Source organism: Aplidium turbinatum, chromosome 12 (genome assembly GCF_918807975.1).
Source record: "Aplidium turbinatum chromosome 12, kaAplTurb1.1, whole genome shotgun sequence".
In the NCBI taxonomy this organism is placed as follows: domain Eukaryota; kingdom Metazoa; phylum Chordata; class Ascidiacea; order Aplousobranchia; family Polyclinidae; genus Aplidium; species Aplidium turbinatum.
This window is the reverse complement of record NC_137483.1, coordinates 17,118,728-17,137,833: the sequence shown is the minus strand read 5'-3', so window position 1 is coordinate 17,137,833 and position 19,106 is coordinate 17,118,728. Positions and strand designations below refer to the sequence as shown.

At 34.9% G+C, this 19,106-nt stretch overlaps 1 protein-coding gene across 3 annotated transcripts; it reads right to left on the bottom strand.

Moving 5' to 3' along the window:
- Positions 1 to 2,800: 2,800 nt before the first annotated feature.
- LOC145780888 (claudin-4-like) lies at positions 2,801 to 18,504 on the bottom strand. Of its 3 annotated transcripts, none has more exons than XM_082592542.1 (4): positions 18,219 to 18,504; positions 9,778 to 9,939; positions 7,388 to 7,518; positions 2,801 to 3,941 (listed from the first exon to the last, which is right to left on the bottom strand). In XM_082592542.1, the coding sequence occupies exons 1-4, from the start codon at positions 18,442 to 18,444 to the stop codon at positions 3,810 to 3,812; spliced, it is 651 nt and encodes a 216-aa protein (XP_082448668.1). In that variant the 5' UTR covers positions 18,445 to 18,504; the 3' UTR covers positions 2,801 to 3,809. The 3 variants fall into 3 exon arrangements, with proteins under 3 accessions (XP_082448668.1, XP_082448667.1, XP_082448669.1); XM_082592541.1 differs by lacking the exon at positions 7,388 to 7,518 and adding an exon at positions 7,192 to 7,340; XM_082592543.1 differs by lacking the exons at positions 9,778 to 9,939; positions 18,219 to 18,504 and adding exons at positions 10,139 to 10,297; positions 12,648 to 13,148.
- Between the last annotated feature and the right edge of the window lie 602 nt (positions 18,505 to 19,106).

Genomic DNA, 19,106 nt, shown 5'->3' with positions numbered 1-19,106 from the left:
CCTTTTTTTCCGCTTTTAGGATATTAGACGTTAAGGTACGATACTTACATTTACAACATACGTTTTTGCGCATTTTTAAAATGTAAAGTGACACAGTTCAGTAACGTTAGTTTTGCGTTATCCTATTGGCTTAGTGTTGGTGCATTGCACCGAGTCGCAGCTGTGCTTGATTAGTTCGTGCCTCCCTGTAGCTGTGAGTAGTTCGTAATTATTGCAGCAAGACTTGTTTTTTTTTCGGGCAAAAGAAAAATTGGAAAATTAAAACTAAGCTCTCTTTTAAATGTTTTCGACTGATTTAAAGAATCTTTGTATGTTTTTTATTTTGTTTTTGTTTGCCTACAACAGTCGACATTACCACAGGGAAATCTAAAGCTCTTTCTAGATATATTATGCGCAAATAATGCTATAAGCTACATCCATCTGAGAATCATCATAACACACAAAGGAAATTAATAACGTTATGTAACGTTTGCGGCAAGGTTTTATTTTAAGCTTTTTATATTAATAAAGTTTTCAAATTTATTACAAACATAAGAAACAATGACCAGTAGAAATACAAATTTTTGCTGATCTTGAAACAATCTAACTAAGGTAGCCTATACTGAAATAGGCCTATCGCTTCTGTCGAAGTATTAGATCAATACTACAAAAAGTCTAGGCTAATTGTAGTCTCACATTTTTGTGTTTTCATACAAATACTCAAGATCTAGATCCCAAGCATCACGCCGCGCTAGTTCGACTCTCGGGGTGTGCGCTTGAGCAACGCATTTCAGGACTGCTCTCCATTCAGCGGCACCTAGTGAATGGAATAATTCCCCGGCAACAACAATTCAACAATCGGAAAACTTCACTCTGTCAATCATGATAACCGGCCCTGCATCAAAAGCCCCTAAAAGTATGTTAAACTACCACAAATAACCAATCAAGGCTTTGTCAGTCCGAGGGTAAAGATTCAAACCAACCAACCTACTCATACTTAAGCTTTTAAAGATAGAAAAACTGAAACCCAAATATAGTTAAAACTGCCGAAAACATCTAAAAATGTTGTATTTCGGAACTTTTGCTTCTTTTCACTTAGAATGGCGATGTCATTTTGGCAGCATCTCTCAACCAAATATGAAGTCGAAGAAACACATTGTACGGTCAAAGTACGATGTTGTTTGTGAAGTTTTGCTGACACCTAGCGGAAAAATAGTTTAGTCTTGTATGAATAAGTAGTTTTTTTACAATATTTTTCCTTTCTCTGATTCTATCATGATCTATCATGATCATGATTCTATCACTTTGATTCTATCATAATCTATCATGGTCATGATTCTATCACTTTGATTCTATGATGATCATGATTCTATCACTCTGATTCTATCATAATCTATCATGATCATGATTGTATCAATCTGATTCTATCTGATTCTATCAGAACTTAAGATAGTTTCAATTTTTGTCATGTGAAACAATGAAGATAAAATAGCTTACACTGATTTCAAACATCAATCAAGTTCATCTACGGAACCTGTAATAAATGTAAGTTCAAAATGTCTTGAAATGATTTAGAAACTGAAACAGTTGGTAAACAAACAACCGAGGCTATAACATATTGTGGGATGCTACAACTGGTAAATATAGTGTTTCAATTCTTGATGGTTGAAATGTAGACTACACTAGAACCAACTGTTATTTATTATAGGTTAAGTAACTTAAATATCCAAACCACGACTTCTTACAGTCTGAGCAAGGGAAATTTCTGTTGGTTTCAAATTACTAAAAATCTCTAAACGACCTGGCAACTGATCAAGTGATAGGAGGCGAGTGTTGGTCCAACGGCAGTTCATCGAACAATATTTTATCAACCAATACTGGGTTGGAATTTAAACTTTCCCGAGGATTTGGGATTGCAGGTTACTATTTTCGGGATTTGGGTTTTGTGGTGCTGATAGATTTGGAGATTGCAAATTATAAAATTGAGATTTAGGAATTTGGACTTTGAAAGATTAAAGAGTTGTGTTATTTGGAGATCTGGCGAGAGATCAGAAGAGAGTTGAAAAAGCATACAAATACCACCTATTCAAATCGAAAATGACTCCCGATACAATGTTCGAGTTAGGGATTTTTAGAAGTACGAGATACGAAACTACCTTCTCAGTGTAAGGTGCGTTAAATAATAGTGTTGCCAGTTTTTGTGCTTCAGCATAAATGTTATTCTTGACTTGCTTAAAAATAAATTAATGCTTGTTTGTCAATTCAGTTTTAAAATTTGCCAACACAAAATTCCCAAAAGAAATTGCAAAGTTAATTTATCATCTCATCATTGCAGTAGTGTAGATGTTCAGAAAAATTAGGTTAAAACCTGAAAAATTATTGAATTATTAAATAAGGTATTTTTTTGTTTTATTCAAGCTTTCCAATCCAGAAAATGTGGCAACACTTTTTTATAACACATTTTACTTCCAGAACTAAGATTGCGTAATTCGCATTTCCAGATACGTTTTCGATTTCCCTGGTACGAGTGTAGACATAAAATCCAAGGGATAAAACTTTTTCTCACTAACTGCCGCCTTAGTCTCATCTGTGACATTATTGGGTTAAAACATAACACGCAATGCTCTCATCTGTCCTCAAATGACAATGCATAATTTCACAAGTGAATATCCACATGACCTCTTTTAGCCTGATGCAGCGACTTCGCTGTGGTAGTAGAACAGTTAACCCGCAGCATCACTCTAAAACAGATCGTTTGGATCTATACTTATGAACCAAACAATGCTCATGCTGCTAAAAGTGAAACTCAATTGCATACGTTTTACAAAGTCGTTATTTATTTACAACGCAGTAAGCACAATTTTTATCGAATAATTCTTTGGAGTTTTTTAAGTTTTGTAACATCCAAAAATGCAACTATAGTGAAGTACCGTAGCCTACAATTGATTGTATAAGTCAGTATTTCACGAATCGTTTTATAACATATCCCTTCCCATTAAAAATACATTGGTTTCAATTTCGAGATTAATTTCTATAAAAAGCTGTGACTTTTTTACTGACTTAAGATGAATTTTCGTATGTTGAAAGGAATAAGTTAACTGCAGCAAAAATGTCAGGCTCAGAATTAGTTTTGATTGGAAATGTTTAGCAAATGCCTTTTATGCATGCAACAAAATCTTTGAACTCATAATTTAATATTAACATTGTGATATCACCAACAGCATAAGCGATTTTCTAGTGTAGTAGGCTACATGATTTTTTTTGCAATATTGCATTATTGAAAACAACATGTGTTTCTCTTGCTGGTTTTACATGAGTTAGTTTATAACATTTCACACGCTCACTTTTCATTCTCTGTTGGAGCATGCAAAGATATCACAACAGAATTGTTGCAATACTGAATGTTCAGCATAATTTGTAACTTTGAAAGTTTCTAAAAATAATCTAAATATACAGATCGGAAGAGTCCACAATTTAGATATGTTTACACTGGTAAAAATGATTTTAAAACAAATACTAAGCTCAACTATAACTTACGGCATGCACTAAATTGTGGTACAATTTGTAGGACACAAATGTTAGCAATGCAGGAGCCTACAGAAGATTTCATTTTCTACAGTACACAAATTTCTCTATACGTTATTTAACATTAAGTTAAGTTTAACAAACAGCCAAAAGTGAAATTCTAAGAAAATAAATCAACATAAGTCGAATCCTTCAAAACTGTTAAATTTTTTGCATGAAGTTTTCACATTTTACGTCAGTACGAAGTCCATCATATAAGTCAAACGAAAAGTATGTAATTTCAACTGGAAACAAAGTGCAAAAAATCACACATATTCAGCAGCTCTTGTCGCAGGTTGAGCTGCCGGCTTGTAGTTGTATCGGTAGCCTTCGTCTACATCCTCTGTGCCTCCGCAGGAGCAGCAAACCATCAGACCTCCAGCGATGAGAGCAAGAGCCTGAAATATCAACAAGAATATTGTTTTACATCTGTGCGTATTTGTATTCACTGTGTGTACTGCGAAATGCGTGACTTTGAAAATACAGCACGAGAGTTTTAAGTCGTGTTCGATAATGCAGATTGTCAGTCATGTTTCTTATTAACTATTCCACCAACAGAAAGTATTGTCGTCGTGTGAGGCTTTGGGGCCGGTGGTCTACCCTTGAATCACCTCAGATTCACGATGTTCCCGGACACCAGCAGAAGTCTCTTCTTCTTTAATTGCCTCGCCTGAACCAGGCATCGACGGCCTCAGATGAATAATAATTAGACCAAATATTCCTATTATATGTTCCATGGATGATTGTTTCTGTCGTGTCGTTAAATTGTTTCAGATGTGTTTGTCTTTGTCTGTCAGGTGCCCGCTTTCCAAAAATTTTACCAGTTAAAGAGAGATGCTACAGTTTTTGCTTTCGTATTACATGGCCGAAAAATTTATATTGCCTGGTTTTCATATAAGAAATTAGACTGTAAAATACTTTATTTCTCCTGTGAATTGGTGTAGACATGTGTGCTGGCTTCTATTTAACCTGGTTATCGGAGTTGTAACGCGTGTCTTGGTAAATATGTGCGTGATATTTGTTCAAGTGGATACGTGCACTGGTGAGTCGACGTGAAGGTTTTTTACAACTTAATTCACATATTTTTTTAGTTTCATTTTCGTGTCTCATTTCTGTTGTCAAAATGCAGGGTGTATCAAACTATAGTAAATGTGTTTGTTTTAGTTTATGACTGTTGTTTTACCAGTAGGCTAGTTTAAAATAATAAATGTGGTTTCACAATGAATTGTAATAATGATTCTTCGGTGAAGGTCTTAGGTTTTAAAGTTTTTGCTGCAACCTTCTCGAAAAGCATAAAAATCAAACAGTAAAATATTGAAAACAACAGAAAAATAATTTGTGCACATCTTTGGTAATTAAAGATAGCTGCAGTGGGTCAGCCAATAGCTCGGTTTTAAAGTGCATTTGTGTTACCAATTACCTGATATTGTTCAAACTTGCAACAAATCATTAGAATCTCACTAGACAGAAAGTGCAGCCGTTGAATCGGTGTACGACGTTTTTTTCGTAAACAGTTGTTTGTAAAACAATTGTTCGTAAACAATTGTTCGTAAAATCAATTATTCGTAACACAATTCTTCGTAAAGCATTTCTTCGTGCATGCAATTGACCGTAATACTAATTGTTCGTAAAACATTTACAATTCTTTACGAACAATTAATTAGGGTAGCGTATCTGCTAGAGATGTGCTAGATGTGACGTGTTGTAGACGAGCAGACAGGCAGACAGAGTGTAGAGTCCCTGATTCAGAATGGCAGCGAAAAAGGAAAGCCAAAACTTTTGTATGGTGGCCACTGGCCAGCTTTATTACAAAGATTTTAGTGCACTTAACGCACAGGGGCAAGAAACTACTTATTGGAAATTTGAGCATTTTCAAAGGAAATGTCCTGCACGAGTAACAACAGAGGCTCCGAAACAATTTTTGACTGGGGGGGGGGGGGGGGGGGGCAGGATTATGAAAAAGGGCACTTTTGTTCCTGAAAGGCCAATTTTTTAAAAAATTTTAAGATAAGATATAGCGATAATGCTCATCTATCAGCTCACTATCAAGTAATGATACAAGTGTCCGGTATACAAAGAAGGACATCATGCTATGTTGTAATGATGTAACCTACTGTGTTACAGAATTTGTGCTGTAAATATTATTTTGAGCTTTTGATTGACAATTTCAAAAATATTTTCATTGTCGAATATCTCGAAAACTAGAGCCAATTCGAAAAAACTAAGTGCATTTTCGGCATCAGGGGCCTTGAAATACTTTAAAATGACTCTCACCTTTGTTTGTGCCAAAGTTTTTTTGTTGGCCTATGTTATAATTAGGCTAAAAGCGAATAGCGGAAATTGTTATATTGCAAAATGTGCAGTAACTTACATGACTTTAAAAGGGCACCATTGCTCCCTGTCCCTGCATGATGCCCCCTGCCCCCTACTTCCGGCACCCCTGAGTAACAACTGAAAACTTGTTTACAAACAATTGACCTATCACCTGTTTACGAACAATTCACTATACGAACAATTGATGTATACGAAGAATTGCTTTACGAAGAATTAATTTTACGAACAACTGTTTGCGAACAATTCGCCTATAACCCGTTGAATCAACGTAAAAAACGGTTGATTTTCTGTCTAGCCCACAACACAAAAACATTCATGCAATCTCTTTAGATGGCAGCAAATTACAAAAATCATTATTTTAACCTAATTAAAAACGCCAATTTAACTTAGCTTAAAACTTTCGAATTTAAAACTTCGTATTACAGTTTCAAAGGCTTTTTTAGTTTGATTGCTTTTGTTTAACGTAAAATCAAAATACAAAATATTACATTTAAATAGGGGGTACAGGTCATCTGATTGAAATAAAACAAAGTGTTGTTTACAAAATTGCTAGTAAAGTTTAAAATTGGTCTAGCCTTTCCCTATAGACGTGGCCCCATCTTCCCCTGTAGTTTGCAAGGCACACTTTAAGTCACAACTCATTAAAATATTCCAATTTAGCTAACGAGTTGAGTGAGCAATTTGTTAACTTCGAAATATTGCGTGATTGTCTTCGCTTTTAAGGGGACACGGAAAACATTTCTATCCCTTAAATAAGCTGATGAACCTTGCGTGAAATGCCGTTCAGAGAATAATTTGGGCCAGGTACCAATGAATTTCCCAGACCTCAAATCAAAACACCTTGAAGACAAATGCACTATATCCAAAGAATACGCCTTGGTTTCTTTAAACTCCCGTGCCCCTTACACGGGTCGCTAAAATCATGTCGATCCTGAGTTGAAATGCACCTCCTGGACCCTTTGTCAATACTACTGCTTGTGAGCCAAATGCCGCCAATTAGGTTAATAAATTGGGCTGAGGGTGCGACAAAATTTTGCAAAAAAGGAAAAAATAATTATCGATTTTTGGACTTGACTAAATGCTCCACTGGACCCATCATTATCGACCACGTAAAGCAAAGTAGGCCTAGATGATCCACAGCAACCCATGCTATTTGCTTGTGCTTGGAATTTGTGAACGCAGTAGCTTACTTTGCTATGTGCAGGTCTATTGCAAGAAACATCAAAATTAAGCTCAATGTGGCATAATTGCGGAAGACAAAGTCACACTGCCACACCCGAATTATCAACAAACGATTGGTCACGCTTCACTTACTCCCGCGATCCAACCCACGTAAAGGCCAGAGCCAAATTCATAAGCAAAAGTGCTGGAGCCTTGGTTGAATTGTTGGTTCTGTTGGTATATACGAAAATCATCTACAACACCCACAGCGTACCACGAGCAAGCTGCTATAGTCAAGACACCTGTTGGTAAAAGGTTTGTTAGTTTTTAAATTTGTTGCAAAACCTACCGAAGACACCCAGCCAATGTATAAAGCTGATCCAAACTCATATTTAAAAGTTTGGTTGAAGGCAGTCGGGCTCCAAAACTCGTAAATAACATCGGCAGCGTACCAGCTCACAGACGCAAGACACAGAGCACCTAAAAAGTACCAAGTGAGATTGCAAATCAAAATTACATTTGACTCTGATTCGTTTAGAAGTGGCTTGTAATCACGTTTTCAGAAAATTTCGCCAAAATCAAGTAGCTCTTCACTTTGAGTCACCACACCAGTTTCCTTCACAACCAAGGTGTAGTGCAACTGAAAGTTCACGGTCGATTTCAAGAAACTTAAATCTTTCCAGCTATGTTGAACTATAGTTTTTGATAATGGAAAAAAAATATGTTGTTGGACTTGAATTGCTTGGAATGCTGGTGTTGGCTGAATAGTTTCAAACAGCTGTTTTTTATGCATCAGCATAGATAGGCTACTTTTTCTACAATTTAGTTTAAAAATTCAATCAAGTTAATTGACTTTGTTCCTCTCTTCGGAAATGCTATAAACAAAGATCAAAAGCCACTTCTGCAAATTAATCAAGCATGCTTGTCAAATTTCATTAATTAAATCCACACATTATATCAAGACTAGTTGCAGACTGTTTATTGTTTGCTGATGTAATTTTCCTTCTTTAAGTATTTTTTAACTTCCCATCGGTTGAAAGCGAAGTATTGTTATTATTAATGAAAATTTGACTAAAAACAATGCATAGTTTTAATGAAAGAATGGTAGATATATCAAACCAAATAAAATGAAAATATAAACCTTAAATATTAAATAAATTTATTAAAATGAAATTATTATTGATTAAAGTGAAATGAAATCCAATGTTTATGGTCAAAATTTTTAGTAAAACAACAAGCACTTTTAATCTTTTTTATTGCAAAATAACTAATGTAATTTATTTCTAAAAACACTTAGCACATCCTACTAATTATTAAACGCTTATTGTAAAGAAGACATAAAGTTAGTAACTTATAAAATGTCCAGGTATAGTAGGCCTAGTGGTTTACTTTACATCATAAAATAAAACAGCGATTGCATTGAATTTTGCTTTTGTTTTATAATAATGCTAAGGCTACTTCAACAATGTTGCAGCAGAATAATGTAGAAAATTATACCATTATATTTTATCATAGTATAAAATGAAACATGTGTTTGCTTCGAAAATGCAGCTAAGAGTATATCGAAGCATTCTTTGCTCTTATCAATACAAATCGAAAGTTTGAGGTTAAAAATTCGCATAAAAGGTACATTAATCAAAATCGTTGCACTTTATGTGGCTTGAAATATTTTTGTTGTTGTACCAAAGTGTTTCTCACCCGTGAGGAAATTATATATAAAACAGATGATCGATAATCTCCAGGCTCAACCTCCCACACAAATAAATTGCTAAAACATGATCATGCCATGCAAATGAGATGGTCTCCAAAATTACAGTGTTTGTGATCAAACAATTTTGAAATGAACAGATTTAAGAAACAATGATAACACAAAACAAAAAAATAATAATAATAATCTACAGTACAGTAATTTTCCATTTTGATGCTAACATATGCTGGGCTTTATAGAGGTAAGAATACAGTTTGACAGGCACAAAATTTGATAAACAATAGGCTACGTCCTTGCAGTAATAAATTTGCATTGATAAAAATGGCTTCGCGTGCGTTCATATTAAAAAAGTGAACGTTTTCTTTTCAGTTTTCAGCCATGAACTATTCTAGAATACAGGTCGCACGTTGCTCTATAAACTTTGATAGTCAATAGCTAAGCAAAGTCACTTCATAAATAAAAATGTTTCGACCGTTACTCTAAATGCCAGGAATTGTTACAAAGAGATAAATGCCAATCTGTAGATAAGCTACAGAAAATGTAAGACAATGAAATGTGAAAGATTGATTTGCTCAAACATTGTTCAGCAGCAAGTATGGTGCAGATGTTAGAATTAAATTTAATTAGGCCAACTTAAAATCAGACTAAAGCCAGTGAAAACTTGATGTTTTTTTCAACAATTGCGTACAAACAACAGTAAAGAAATACAAGTAACCTATAAACAGTATAATGACAAGATTGTTGGAAATGATGCGTTGTCTAGACTTTCTTATGGATGGACCTGTCAATCCTACTCACTATGCTGTACAGACTGTCATACATTGATAGCAAGATTAATCAGCAGACCTATGTTTGCACAGCAGAGTGCGTATAGCCAGGGGTGGTTTGAACAGCAAACAAACTTTCTACTGATGCACATTTTAGTCAGTTATTAATGATTTGAGAGGTTAGAAATGCAAAAACAGACATTTCATCAAAATTTTTTTTACTGTAGTTAAGAATGTTCATCTTCATTAACTGCTGAAGATTACCTGCCAAGAGCATCAAACCTCCTGCCGCACGGCAAGTCCAGATTTTATTCTTGGTACCCTTCATGGCAGTGATGCAATCCATTCCTACGACTCCTGCCATAACGCCGAAAACAGCAAAGGCGGTGGCAATGCACATCATCGCTCTTTGACCTTGCAGCTCAGCTGAACATCGTTGCGTTTCCAAAAATCGACGTAAAAAAAGAAAAGAAGAAAAACAAAGATTAATTTCAAAAAGATGATTTCACTATGTTGTGGTGCATTTGGTTGCACCACAATAATCCGTTTTTCTTCTTTTCCAAAACCTAAAACCTGCAAAGGTAAGAAAGGTCAGGATGTTGAGGTTAGTTGGGCCAGGTTGTACCTGCCAGAAGGGAAAGTACCCCCCCGACACGGGATGTTATAAGCTTTTGTGGCTCAGGGAGTGCAGCAACACATGGCATGGCGATGATGGCGCAGACGACGGCGATTACTTCGAAGAGAGTGGAGATGCACATCATGGCTCTCATTCCCTGGACTTGCGCTGAAATATAAATTATTATTATTTTTTTATTTGAAGGGAACTTGCATTCAAAACAGACCACAAACGTTTATTTTTAAGAAAATATCATAACTTGTCATGCAAATATCAAGTTTTAACTCCACTTAGTTTTAGTATGAACACCATCATCATATTGCTTTGTAAATTGATAAATTACATCATAATATTTTTGTGGTACTAGGGTAAGGTAAGGCATTGGGAGAACATCATGTACCGGTGCTTACACAGCAGCTTGGTCGATGCTGAATGAACGATGAGTTTTTGTATTTCTTTCCAATCGCAAATTACTTGAACATGCACTTTAAATACTTGTACAACTGTACTCTGCATTATACAGTAGCATAAATTACCATACTGTCGCATATACCACTTGTATGCGCAATGTGGTACATTACTACTTCATATGCAAAATATACAAGGCGACCTATCACATCATCATAGCAAAAGTTAAAAAAGGTGCAAAATGAAATATGAAAATAAAATTTGAAAAGCTTGCATGGGATCAAGTAATGAGCTCATCATCATTTGTAGTGAAGTAAGCCAAGGTCAGATCATAGATTCGATTTATTCATCACCATTAGCCACATTTTATTGCGTACGTAACTGAAAACAACCCGTATCAAGACATCCAAGAGGAATGACAAATGAATATAAATAGGTATTAAGGTGGTGTACTTTTGCAGCTTGTAATTCTACTTTCACTTTAGACATGTAAAATTGTACTTTAACGTTGAACCTTACAGAATGAAAGCTAAAAGGGAAGTACTACTCAATATTTTATAACTTTGTTACAAGTTATCGTTAAACTGGATCATTTATTATCTCAACATGTGAAGTTTATTAATTCTAATTTATCACATGTAAAAAAATTTTTACAATTGCAACTAACTTTAATCAATATGTTCATTTTAAAACTTATTGAAGAAACTCTAACCCTCACAATGCTTGAGCGATACAAGAGCAAACAAGTTGAATCTGGGTGGGTGTGTGTCTTGTAATCGCGCGATTCTCACGTCTATTTTACAGAGAAATTCGTTGCGTTATCATGAATTTGCTATCTTGCCGTTTTGGTTAACCGTTACAAGATGCCCGTTTGTTTGTCCTGGTTAATAATTTACTCAATTTCAAAAATTGAAACTGGTTCCTTTTGAGCGCCATAGTTGAGCAAACAAAGTATGAAACATGAACGCGTCGCGTTGTAACTGTACCACAGAAAGAATTTGCCAACTTCAAAATGCATTCATATCTTCTTCAAATATCCAGTTCTTTTTGGATTAGCCTAAAAATGTTTAAAACAGTTTCGATATTCACTCAAGCGTGGGTTTCATATAATTCACGTTCCTACAACATATCTTTATGTAAGCTGATTTACTGTTTCCTAATCTTTTCAGTTAATGGCATCCTTCTAGGCTTCTGGGGAATTAATGTTGTTTGACACAAAGAGGTAAATTAGCAGTAAACGTAACCCGTCTACCCGCTTCTCTTTGGGAATAAGCTACGTTTAAATTAAAATCTATTTGTAAAAGTCCACTGTAAAGCACGAAATATACTTCAACAAATGTATCACTGATTGCGTTGATGCTGAGAGAAGGCTGGCCAAGTAATTGCATTACAGCTTCCAACGAAATCTTACGGTACCACGACGACTTTATTTGCAAAATGCCTTATCTCTTTCCAAGCAGACACATTATCCACATGGTGGGTAAAGCTTGTCGGTATTAGAAGCTTTATTCTCACCACTGGCAATTTAAGGCAAAACACAAACGTAAAAATGCGACGCCCTACCAACAGCTGCAGAACAATCCAGAGCTACTTTATCCGGTCCAGATCTTTACCAGATTGGGTACGGATCTGAGCAGATCTTTACTAGATCTGGGCCAAATAAAGTGGCTGTCTGAGAAGATATCTCATTCTAACTTTTTTGTCTAAATTCTGCAATGTAAAGATCTACAGTCTACAATGCAACTTAATGGGACACGTTAGACGAAGATTTTCAATACGAAGACCCTTTCTTCAAAAACAGGTACCTACACTACCCTCGGCCTCGCAGGTATTTACTGGATAGCATGCACTTGATTGTTGTTGTATGAATTTACTTTATGCCATTTTCAGCTATTTTCACACAGTTTTATTGGGCAAACAAGGATCCACTTTTGAGAGTAAAAAATAACCGGAAGAACGGAAATTTAAGCACTTACAACCGTAAAAATGTAATATTAAAATATGACTAAGAATATCATTCACTTAACAGAGAAATACAGCAATATTTAATGTCTCCCAGCACCAATATTATAGTAAAATACGAAATATAAACATTTGCCATAATACTTACGTGGTATAGCTATCAGAGCAGTGTCGTAGGTGTCGCACTGGAACTGGCCGACGTAGGGCGATGTGCACCTCACCCATAGGCCTTCAGATATGTAGATCTGCATGACATTCGCTTGTGACGACTGAACACTGTTCCTTTTCCACTCCCGGAAGCAAGTTGAGAACATTATGCCTACTGTCGCCAACAAAGCAAAGCCAAATGCCAAGTATGTTACACCACCGGCCATAGTTGAATTATTTTAATTGCTTGGAAAAGCTTTTGAAGACGTAGTTTGTTTTATAGTTAAATTTTCTGTCAAACAAAAATTACTTTTCTTCAGTAAATTAAGGAAATATCAATTGAGGTATCCATCTAACAGCTGGTTTCTAGGTTGTATCAATTGATTAAGACTGGTAGTGATTTTGCTTATGTTTATGGTAAGGTAAAATCCCATACTCAGTTACTGAGCCTCGTGGAATGAGAAGATAAAGTTGAAAGCATACTATCGAGTCATCGAGTCGACTGCTCCCATTTTGGTGTCTTGTTAACAGAGATGGGCGTGATCTTGATCTTGATCTTCAAGATCACTTTTTTTTGGTGATCTTGATCTAAGATCACTTTTTTTGTGTGATCTTGATCTTGAAGAACAATAAGATCAAGATCACTATAAAATTGAATTTTACTTCCTAGATAGAGGCATTTTTTAGAACTCATACTGTACAAAGTAGTTAGTGGCAACTACTAACATTAAGCCACTGTTAATATGATATGTGCCCAACAAAAGACGATTTAAAGTCTCCATCTAATCTGGTCAGTGTTGCCATTTCAAAATTAAAATTTTTTTCTGTGTTGATCATAATAAAGAAGTCAACTTCCGTGTACTAAAAAATGATTTAACTTTGATCACAATTTCCATGTGTGAATTTTAAAGAAATGTTTGCCTTCTTTGACCCAATTTTAGATGTTTCAAAAGTCTAGAATGGTAGTGTTAAAAAATCTGGGTTCTAGCCGACTTTGGTCATGTAAAGTGGTTTATTGCAGCAAATCAACCAGACCAAGACTTGGTTAGGGTCTGAGTATGGAGCGGTTTGTCGGACCTCAAACCTCTGAACTTTTTTAATAGCAGACAACAGTATCAAGGTTGCCAGATGGGTAAATGGTGTAATAAACATTGACATAATACAGTGAAAGTTAAAACTACTTAGTAACACGAATAAAAACTCCCACACGAACCAGACAAAAATTTGGCAAAAAATGATGCAGTTCAAAGTTTATTTTTATTTCTTTATTATAAATAAAAAGTATAAAACTAATCGCAAATTTTGTGACTTTTTCAGTACAACTGTAATTAACCTCGGCCTTGGGTGTGACGTTGCGATTCTACGCAAATTACGTCAGCAATTGATAGGCCTAATAGCAACAGTCACTAACTTATTACAATTCTTAGGCCAGCGATCGAGTAGTTAAAAGTAAATGTTAGCAATACCAACTATATAGGCCTACCTTTGCAAAGGTTGCTTATAGTAATTATTTTTTGCAACATCATTGATCAAAAACTTCCTTTTTTTTCAAGGACACAAAAAAGTGATCTTGAAAGTGATCTTGATCTTCAAGATCACGATCTTGATCTTGATCTTCAAGACCATTTCCGCTTGTTAAGATAAAGTTGTAATAACATTGTAACAAACAATAGAGCAAGGGTTTGCAGAAGTTTATTCAAGAGGTCGCCATCATTATTATTATTTATTTGCCAGTAGAAAGTGACAATTCATCACTTTTTTTTCTTTTTATTTTGTCGTATCCAGGCTTACACCTGGTGGTTGGCTTATACCTGATCGTAAATCAATCACTAGAAAGTACATCAATTCAATGAACATATTACCACTTAGCTCGAAATAGAATTAAAGTTAAGGTCAGAGCTTGAGTCACGCAAAAACAATTTAAAGTGATAATATGGCATCTGATTAGTTGCCTACTGCTCCAATACCACTAAACCAGGAACACTCCTTTCAAGTCAAGCTGCCAGTTTTTTCGAAGTTGCTGAAGGAAACGCGACCGAGAGAAAGGAACTGGCCAACGTATTCTCGTTAGTGCCGAAGACTTAGTATCATTAGAACCTTATTTTCTCATTCCTCGATGCTTGGATTCAAGTATGGGACTCACCTTTATTTCTTATCAGTTTTTCGGTAATACAATTATTATTAGGAAGCTATTTGAGGTTGACCTATGTATGCTTTTGCATTATTTTTAAGTTTTTCCCTTCCTCGGCACTTAGTATCACAATGCATGTCGTATTTATATTAGTTACTATTTACCTAAAAACCTTGACAGGCTATTTCATCTTATTGTGATCATCAGAATATGCTTATTCAAGTAAAATTATGTTTATGTTTTTCTAAACATAGGCTACTGTTTTAGCAATTTAGCCCTTAAACAGCTACCCAGACAAGAGCTTCACATGTCTGACAGCTTTTGGTCGTTGTGAATAACATTTCTTTGTGATGTGTTTTCTCGATTTAAAAGGTGGAAAGAAGAAGTCTTATAGCATTTTGGTGATATTTTTCGGGTAGGTTTCATAAAAAAATTCTTTGCCATCTTTCTCTTTGTTACGTGACAAAAGAAATTTACTGATACGTAAGATGGAAAATTAATGCAAACAGTCTACACCCACGTTGGCAAACACTCTTTTGTGACTGCAGGTTTACGAATGAGTAAATAGGTCTGGGGAAATTGAAGATGGCGCAATGGAACAAATTGCTAACGAATTACGTCATTGATGGTTGATTCAACATCTGTGACTGTGATGTCACAAACTCTGTGGTTATAAAAAATGTGTTTTTGTTTAAACGTGAAGCAATTTTCTCCAAGCGATTCAGAATTGTAAAAGCACTGGACTAAAACATCAAACCATCCGTTTTAATAAAGTAAAAAAAAAACGTTTCCTATATCACAAACTGGTGTCAATTTTCTTTTTCAATCGTTTCAATTGGTGAAGTTGTAAAATACAAGCCTGGCACCACTGTTTATGGATTTGGATCTTAACAAAATTATGCTAAAGAAATCGATCACTGTTTGGGTTCAACAGCCTTATAAATTAGTTACATTTTTTCAACTACATTTTAGATATAAAGCAATTTACCGTCCTACCGCCGAGTTACAATTTATTGCATAAGCTGAAAAACACAAACTCTAAATTCTTTTCAATAGCGTGGTTTTTGTTCAGTGTCAATGTATCACAGGAACTGTTTTTTCTACATTATTTTAAGGGATGTCAACAGGTTTATTGAGAAATTCAGCAGCTTCAGTTACTTCATCTGTTTGCTTAAAAGCGAATGATCACGAGATGTTTCCAAGTCTCGCCCACTGTATTTACAACTGATCTTTAACCATCTACACGGAACACTTTTATAAAATGATGTAATTTGTGTGCTCAATGAACATTTTTACGCATTTTATTGTATTTCAACGTATTTTGGATAAGCTGCAAACAATAACGCACAAAAATTCAAGCAAAAAAGTTGTAAACACTTGATAACCTGTTTTGGTGTCCAATGATTATCTTACTTGACATTGAAAAGAGACATCAGACAGTAAAATCTTTTTCGACATACCAAAAACTTTTGTTAATCACTGTAAGAACGAATATGGATACGCCTTATAGATCGTCATACTGAAATGAAGTCTTGTTGATTCAAGTAATTTAGAAGTAATAGTTGTCAATTCTTTTTACTGACAACTAGTCAAAGCAAGAAAAATTGATTCACACCGACTAAAAATGCATCAAGAGCGTTTAGTTTCAGTTTCAAACATACAAAAGTACAATGATGGAAATATCCAGTTTCGAAACCATCCTCTCAGCTGGGAAAAATTTTCTTGTTATTGCTAACTAGTGATAATTTTGATTATTGTTGAACTTGCAGGTTATAAAAAAAAACAACATCAGAATAGTACAAAAAATATTAACAATAAAATAATAACTTAGTTATCTGTACTGTATAATGTATATGTTAGTTTTATGTAGGCCTATATTTAATAATTGTTTAAAATGTATATTCAAAAGGGCTTAACCAAAGTCACGCAACTAATGATATGATATCTAGCTAACATATTGGTTAATTTGAAAGCCAATTTAAGAAATTCAATACATTTCATTGCTGGTGTATTTTATTGCAATTAAAACTTATGACTGACAGTATTTGCAGGCTACAACATTAAAAATACCTGTAAGTAGTGACTGTTTTACTGTGCAGTAAAACAAAACAAAATTTATTATAATCAAAGATATTGAAACATTTAAACCTACCCATATTTAACATTACTCACAAACAAGATTATGTTGTTTCAAAATTAAATTACAAACTTAAAATGTTTTAAAATTTACTTTCACAGTTAAACTATTGAAAATTAATTTATGCATACAAGATACAGTAGCCTAATAGAGATGCAATTAAATATCACTTCAAGAGACATTTGCAATAAATACACAGTTTTAAGTCCGAATCCGATTAAAACTGCAACGTTATACTTTTCAATTGTCTACATGTCCAATTATGGTCAACGGCCAAATATGTTGCTATTTGAGGAAATTTCTAAGAGTCTGAATTGTTACAATCCTAGCTATGACAAATCTGTCATCTTCCCATTACCAGAAGTAAGTAATTTAAGCAATATTTGCACCAAGACAAATGTTTGGCTTATTTAGCCAGAGATTAGGTATGTGCGTTAAGCACAGTTTTCACAATAATAATGTAATATGTGACACTTTCCAACTGCACCCTGGAGGGAGTATCGTTTGGTGCAATTGCATGTTCCATTTAAAATATCAAGAATTTTTTGTGGATTCTATGGTGTAAGCTCTTTATTTGACGTGCCAATTTAAATTTTAGTTCGTTTTGTTTTTCGCCAAGTTTAATTGTGCAGTAAAATATAGCTTTTGGCGAAAGATCCTGCTATACAAACAACCTAACGATTGTATGATGAGACTACCTCCAGGATGTAGTTGGAAAGTTTTACATATTTTACATTATTATTGCATAAATTGTGCTTAACATACATATCTAATCTCTGGCAAAACAAGCCAAACATTTGTCTTGGTGCAAATATTGCTTATTTTACATACTTCTGTACGTGAGAAAATGACAGATTTGTCATGGCTATGATTGTAACAATTAAGACTCTTAGAAATTTTCCCAAATAGCAACATATTTGGCCGTGTTCTAGTAGGCCGTGGTTAAACATTCATTAGGCCTAATGAAGCAAAATAATACATCTATATTCAAGCAGGCCTACTTCAAATATAAGCGGACATGTGTATTTTTGCATCGCTCAGTTAAAAAATAATACAAGGCTTCACCAAATGCACATGTTTTAATTTTAAAGCCACTCTTCAGAATTTATTGCAACAGCGCATCAGGATTTATTGTAACAGCAATACCTTTGTCACATTACATTGTTCGGTTCCTTTTTTATTTTGGCTGCACTTCGGACAACTCTGCTTTAACGTAAGCGGAGAACAATCACTACACTCATAAGAAACTTTTATCATGTTTAGAAATCTAATAAAACAATTATAATAAGGAAATTGAAACCTACCAGGTAGTCCTAGGATGCTCTCGTCGAATTGGTCGCAATTTAATACGCCTGGAACGGGGCTGATACATTGGATCCACAACCCTTCGTAAGAATGAATTCCCTGTGCACTAGTCTGTGATGACACTGCAGAGTTTTGTTTCCACATTTTAGAAGCGAGAGTGTACATGATCCCAACCGTAGAAAGGAGGGCGACGACTACGCCAACGGAATAGCAGGAATTGGCCATTGTACTTGATTTCGTTTTTTAAAGACAAATGAAAGCACTTAAATGTTTTCTAGTAACAGGTTTTCTACAAAACATAATGGAGTTTGCAATATTTTTCTCCGATCACTTCTTTTCAGCCCCACAATGACAGCAATGCAATTAACAAGTCATCAAATAAACATTTTAAAGGTTACCGTTTTGTAACTTTTTTAATGTGATCGATTTAAATCATTTTTTAAACAATTTTGACCTTTTTTTGTATGGAAGCATCAGATGTCTAGTAAAGTGATGAGAACCCCAGCACAACGCTCAGAACAGAAGGCCAGTTCGACACCTGTCAAGAGCACGTGAATTAGCAAGATCCATAATGGCATGCTTGGAAGTTCTCAGATTAGTTTCCTTACCTTCCAGTCCAGCTATTCTAAATCTTCATCACAACTAACCACTAGTTTACATCAGGCTTCCTTTATTTCTACCTCATCAGCTCAGATGAAAAACATTTGACATAGAACAAAGAGTAAAGAAAACGCAAAATCAAGAACGATCATGCAACTGTTGGGATGTGCGTCTAAACAACACACTTCTATTCACATAGAATTCCATTCACATACTCCCAGTGAATGAAGTAACATACAGATAACAACACCACATTATCAACACGCAAAAACTTCACACTTTAAACT